Source organism: Leptosomus discolor, chromosome 1 (assembly GCF_034619465.1).
Source record: "Leptosomus discolor isolate bLepDis1 chromosome 1, bLepDis1.hap2, whole genome shotgun sequence".
NCBI classification, from domain to species: Eukaryota; Metazoa; Chordata; class Aves; order Leptosomiformes; family Leptosomidae; genus Leptosomus; species Leptosomus discolor.
The window spans coordinates 179,443,928-179,450,760 of NC_141391.1; the positions used below are offsets into that span (position 1 = coordinate 179,443,928).

General features: G+C 41.8%; 1 protein-coding gene across 1 annotated transcript in view; it reads right to left on the reverse strand.

Annotated features, from left to right (window-relative positions):
- The window catches only part of MYRFL (myelin regulatory factor like), a 46,604-nt gene extending 45,081 nt beyond the window's left edge, over positions 1-1,523 (reverse strand). The window contains exon 1 of the mRNA XM_086471813.1: positions 1,478-1,523. Coding sequence (XP_086327939.1) covers positions 1,478-1,523 — 46 coding nt within the window. The remainder of the gene's footprint in view (positions 1-1,477) is intronic.
- Between the last annotated feature and the right edge of the window lie 5,310 nt (positions 1,524-6,833).

The following is a 6,833-nucleotide window of genomic DNA, read 5'->3' on the forward strand; positions in this document are numbered from 1 at the left end:
AATTCTAGTTAAAGAGCTCGTACAGGTAAAATCTCTGAGACACCTTCTACCATCAGAGTATCATTGTCACAAAAGCCAACAGAACCAAGCCCACACTCCCTAGGAAGTCCTGTTTTCCAGGTCAGGTCCTAAAATTTTCTGATGATGACTTTTTTTGTAATATATAATTTATGTCCAACACTATTCTGAGAATTTAACAGCTATGCAATGCAGTACTTGAACAAACAGCTCGATAAAAACAAACGTCATGTTGCTGAAAGCAAAGCCAGGAAAGCTTGTTAGCTTTTCATCTCCGTGACTTAAAGTGAACTTAAGAAACATGGTATGAATTTCCTAACATCTATAAACACCACATTTACTGGCTCGCTGCCCTAGATTGTGGTTCACAGATTTAAATTTCTTAGCTTAAATAAGTTTTCTTGACCAATGCTGGAGAATCCTTCATTTCCTAGTTTGAAATTAAAACTTAAAAGTTAGAGTTGCCAGCTCTCACCAAGACCAACAGTGCCAGGAAAAAAAAAAAGAAAAAAAAAGAAAAAATCACTTCTTTAGCACAAAGGAAATTAGATGTAGGGAAACAAAAATCATTCACATTATCCAAAACAGAAAAGGTAGTTTTCCAAGTTATTTTGAGATCAGTACCACATAAATACCTGCACAAGTAATAGAAGGAAGACAAATACAGAAAGAGAAGCTTGGAATAGAAAGGTTAATATTTTAAAAAAAAAAAAAAAAAAAAAGAAAAATTGTAAACTGGAGGAAGGGAAAGAAAAGGTTTAGTAAAAAAAAAAAAAGTAAGCCATACTTAAGCCTTTGAACAGCCATTTTGAATAACATTATGGCAGGGCCTGAAAAATGCAGTTTTATTATGGAATGCATTTGAAAAGTAAATTCTGTGGTAAGAGAAAGGCAGGAGACTAATGGGACTTGCTTGAATATAAAATGTCTTTGGGAAAAATGCAAAAGGACAGATCCCAGCCAAAAGGCAAAAAAATGAGTGTAAATTCTCAGAAGGATCCCGAGGTTATTGCCACAATTACCGGTTTACCCATTATAATCAGGCCTTTTCAGAAGAGTATTAGCAGAAAGAAAACCCTCTTTAACCTGCCATGGTACGACAGAGCAGGGAGGGAGCTCTCTAACCTCACGAAAATTGCTAAGATTTCAGAAGTGATAAATTGCAAGGAGACCTCAGCCACTTCCTAGTTTTTCTTCCTGGCAATTGCCACAGCGGTACTGGAGGCTCTGCTGGGTCCACCTTCCCGCTCGTCTTCTGGCCAAAGCACAACGAAAAAGGCACTGCAGCACATCTGTACCATTTGTACCATTTCATTCCGGTATCGCCTTGCATGACAGCTTTCTGTAAACAGAGCTTTGGGTGTCGGGGCTCTTTGCCTTTCTCAATTAACCCCAAACAATTACTGTGTTTTTGCTGCCACCAAACATTGTTACAACTCTCTCAAAACTAAACCCTTACCTTCAAAGAACTGCTGCAAGGCCTCATTTTCTCCCACCACATCCATGAGAAGCCTGAAGTGTTTTGCTTTCCTACTGCTTGAAGAGTCCCACCGTCTCTTTTCCAGAGGATTATGAATGTGCCAAGGAACACATCATGTTTTTCTCAGAGGTTTCAGTGACTCCGTCCCGGCTGATTTCATTCCTCTGTAACTACAGCCAGGGCTATACTTAAACTCTGCTACACACAAAGGAGAATCTGACAAGGCTTTTGAGGCAAGATGAAGGTGATACGTTCTTCTGTTCAGAGTGTCTCTTGTTCTTGTTTTAAGGACCTTTGGTCCCAGTACTAACCATGATTACACATGCGCAAAAAATGCAGCAATAAATTACTTATCTTGTCCCTGTACTTTCACACAGGTGGTGTAATTAATAGTACTGATGAAAGCAATAGCAATCCCATTTGAGCAGCTGACTGTCAGACTATCCAACTGCTCTAAAACAATTCTATCTCCCAGCAGTTTGATTACAGGGAAGCAGAACTTCTACATTATTATCATTAACAAAACTAACTTACAGATTAACTTGTTTGTCTAAGGTAACGCTGAAAAACATACGGGAAAGCTCAAGATTGAATAAAAGTCTTTTCAGACTAGTAGCAAACCCAATTTCACTTTCTTTAAATTGATCTTTGTACACTGAAGATTGCCCCTGTTCTGCCACCCCTAAGCAAAGAGCAGGAAACATTCAGATATTTTGTAGGCATGCATAAGAGGCATTTGGTTGTGAACAAAAGCTTCGCTAAAGTCAAGTCGTCTGGAATAAGGCCATTTTCTGAAGTAGCTGTATTCACCAGACACCTAATGTGCAATTTTCACATGCCCCAAACACTCACAGTGACACAGGTTTCTCATGAGAGGCAGCTTATATTAAAAATATAGAAAAGACTTTCGGGGAAAGGAAAGTCTTTGAAGACAGAAGCAAGCCGATCGGGATTTGCACGATGGTGATGTAATCAAGCCAAACAGTCACCATCACTGAGATACGCTGGGTACATCTGTGCAGTCCCTATCACAAGAAAATCACCTCAGCATAATAAACTTTGGATACCATTTATGTCTTGACACTACCATGTACAGAAAGGACCCTTCTCTCTGCTTGAATGAGCAACACTTGTAAAGGATTATAAAGTCAGAACAGGAGCAGCTCCCAGCTATCATTTCACTACTGTTAGCTAACCGTGGGAAGAGTTTGATTTCGTTACATAAACTAATGACTAACAATCATTTAGGAAGCATTTATGAGCCTAACACAAAACACAATACCAACAAATACAGTTAGTTTTCTAAGAGTGAGTAAAACCAGACTTCCTTAGCATTACTGAATTAATAAACAACCTTCTAACAATTGAAGGTAGAATTCTTCTAGGCTTCTGCAGTACAAACCAGTACCCAGTGACAGGAGATTGGTAAAAGTATTTCATCAGTTCTGAAATAGCCCAGGCTGGACATACTCCACTACTAGCAAAATATTTAGGTTCACTTGTTTGGTTTAATCCTAACATTGAAATGCCTGGTCAAAGGCAATGCTTGCAAACTGTTTTCAGGCACATACACGTTCAAGCAACACACGTATGGCATCAAATTTCACTGTTCATTCTATTTACTTTTGTAAAAACGGAGAACACTCCAGCAAGACAGTGATGAATAGTGCCATTTTTGTTCTGCATTAAAGAAATCTGTATCCACCAAGATGTTTCTTGTTAAAGAACCAAACATATATGTAAACTTGCCTTTTCTTCTAATGTTCATCAGTTTACCTGCCAACGCTTTAAGCGCTTTCCTGCAACTGATAAATGGCTGTTATGATCAAGTCCTAGTGCTTTTCCAAAAAGGCTTTTACACAGCAAGTCTACCACGTACACACAACTGCTTTCCTTGAAACCTCATCAACTGCCTGCTTTCAGCTTAGACTACGCCCAGGGAGAAAAAAAGACCATGCGAACTTGAAATGCAAAAGTAGCACTTGAACAGAAAAGGCATCTTCCTTAAGAAGCCATGATCCCTTTTTTGGGTTCTCTCTGTGGCACATAAGAAACTCATAGCATTATAAGTAACTTATCATCAGCATGTTAAAGAAATCACATAATGGATATTTTCCAGTTTTAGGGACGGCTGTGGGAAAGTGATGTATAAAACACTGGAAACTGGAAATCCCAAAACAGCAGGAGAAAAAAAAAAAAAAAAAAAGGCTTTTTGGGAAACAAACAGGAGGAACTGCAGCTCCGTTCCCAGTCAGAAAGTTAGGATATCATAGGAATAACTGAAACATGGGGCAACTCACATGACTGGGGTACTGTGGTTGACAGCTATAGGCTCTATCATAAAGACAGGCAGGGTAGAAAAGGAGGAGGAGTTGCACTCTACATTAAGGAGAACCTTGAATGTATAGAACTCAACTGTGATAATTGTGGAAGCCCTATCGAATGCCTCTGGGTCAAAATCAGAGGGGTCATCTCCAAAGGAGACCTTACAGTAGGCATCTGTTACCGACCCCCAAACCAAGAAAAACGAGACCAATGAAGCGACACTTGGGTCAATCAAGCAAGCTTCAGGTCAACAAAACCTGGTTCTTCTGGGAGACTTTTAACTACCCAGACATCTGCTGGAAGAACAACACAGCAGTTCACCTGTCATCCATCTAGTTCCTGGAATGCTTAGAGGACTCCTTCCTCATACAAATATTAGATGTGCCAACCAGGAATGAGGTGCTGCTGGACTTGCTGCTCACTAACCAAGAAAACATGCTCTGCAATATCTCAGGTTAGTGACTGCCTTGGCTACAGTGATCGCAACATTGTGGAATTTGGGGTAAAGCCAAACACGCTGAAGGTTAGTTCCAAGACAAAGGTTTTCGACTTTAGAAGAGCAAACTTCAGCTTGCTCAGGGCTCAGTTGGAAGGGATCCTGTGGGAAGCTTCCATGGCAGATAAAGGAGCTAGTGAGTGCTGGGACTTTTTCAAGAACACTCTCCTAGATGCACAAAACCAGTTCATCCCGCTAAAGGCAAGGGAAGTAGCGGAGTAAGAGACCTCCTTGGCTTAACCACGAGCTTCTGGGTCTGCTCAGAACCAAAAGGGAAATATACCAGTGATGGAAAAGTGGAACATTTGAACCTGTTGAAAATTGCAAGGGCATTGCCAGGGTATGCAGAAATGCAGCTAGGAAAGAAAAAGCTCAGCTTGAACTGAAATTGGCCAGAGATCTCAGAAACTTCAAGAAACAGTTCTTCAGATACGGCAACAAGCAGGAACAGAAGGAGAGTACTGGCCTACTATTAAATAGGAAAGGTGAACTAGTCACCAACAACGATGAAAAGGCAGAGGTCCTCGAGACCTTCTTCACCTCTGTCTTTATCAGTGCTGTTGGGTCCCAGGCCACAGGAACAAGAATCCAGATTGATGCAGACACAGACCCGCCGTCAGTGAAGGAAGAGTTGGTGTGTCAACTGTTACAGGAGCTTGACCCGTACAAATCGGTGGGCCCAGATGCCAGCCACCCAAGGATGTTAAGAGAGCGGGCTGATATTGCCACGAGGCTGCTCTCCATAATCTTTGAAAAGTTGTGGAGATCAGGAGACATGCCTGAAGACTGGAGGAGGGCTAATGTCACCTGTATCGACAAGAAGGGTTCTAGGTAGGACCTGGGTAATTATAGACCCATTAGCCTCATATCAATCCCTGGGAAAGTTATGGAGCAAATCCTCCTGGGGACTATCACAAGTAAACTGAAGCATGTGTTTGGGAAAAGACAACATGGATTCACCAGGGGCAAATTGTGCTTAACCAACCTGATCGCTTTCTACGATAAAGTAACCCACTTGGTTGATGCAGGGTGAGCAGTGGACATGGTCTACCTGGACTTCTCTAAGGCTTTTGACACGGTCCCCTACAACCTCCTCCTTGAAAAACTGACACATTACAACCTAGACAAGTGGTCTGTGCAGTGGGTGAGGAACTGGCTGAGTGGCCATACCCAGAGGGTGGCAGTGAATAGTTCATTCTCAAACTGGCAACCAGTCATAAGCAGGGTCCCCCAGGGATCAGTATTGGGCCCATAGCTGTTTAGTATCTTCCTAAGTCATTCGGATGCTGGGATCAAGAGCACCCTGATGAAGTTTGTGGGCGACACAAAAATGAGTGGGGTAGTTGACACTCCAGAAGTAAGACTCACCCTCCAGGAAGACCTGGACAGGCTAGAGGAGTGGGCTATCAGGAACCTTATGAAGTTCAACAGGGACAAGTCTAAGGTCTTGCACCTGGGAATACATAACCCAGGAACACAGCTCAGACTGGGATCCAGCTGGCTGGAGAGTAGCCCTATGGAAAGGGACCTGAGGGTCTTGGTGGATGACAAGCTCAACATGAGTGAATAGTGAGCTGCAGAGGCAAAGAAAGCCAACAGGATGCTGGGTTGCATTAAGAAGGGCATCACCAGCAGCAATAAAGAAATCTTATCCCACTCAGCTCTGCATTCACTTTTGATCCCTGCTGTATGAAAAAGATGTGGAGATGCTGGAAAGGGTCCAGGAAAAGGCCATGAGAATGATCAGAGGACTGGAAGATCTGCCATATGAAGAAAGGCTGAGAAAACTGGGTTTGTTCAGCCTTGAGAAAAGAAAGCTTAGAGGAGACCTTATCACCATGTTCCAGTATTTAAAGGGTGGCTACAAGGAAGATGGAGACTCCCTTTTTACAAGGAGTCACCTGGAAAAGATGAGGGGTAATGGATACAAGTCAGTCCTAGGGAGATCCTGATTGGACTCCAGAAGAAACTTTTTTGCTATGGGGACAATTAGACATTGGAATAATCTCCCAAGGGATTCCCCTACGTTGGGCAGTTTTAAGACTCAGTTTGACAGGGTGCCGGGCCATATCATTTAAACTACATTTTTGCCTTGAAAGGTTGAACTAGATGATCCTTGAGGTCCCTTCCAACCTGGTATTCTATGATTCTATTTAAAGTAATGAAAAAATCTAATGAAAGAAAATTACAAAGTGGAAAAAGTTTTTAGCAGTCAGACAGAGGTCAGGACAGATTTCTAACCAGAGTGACCAAGGTAGTTTTATTGTTCCTTGCTGTTTGAAAAGCACCCTACTTTAGAGAGAAGATACCCAGATTTACTGTGCTGTTGACTCTCCACTATATAGGTTTCTCTTCTTACATTGTTTTAAAAGTGAAAAATACAGAAAAGCAGCACTTCAAAAAATTCCAAGTTCTCCTGCTTGTCTGTTAACTGTATTGGCATACGTGCAGAGAGAGATATATACGGGTAACTGAGCACCTCAATGAAGAAAACACCAGGCATTTATTCTCTCT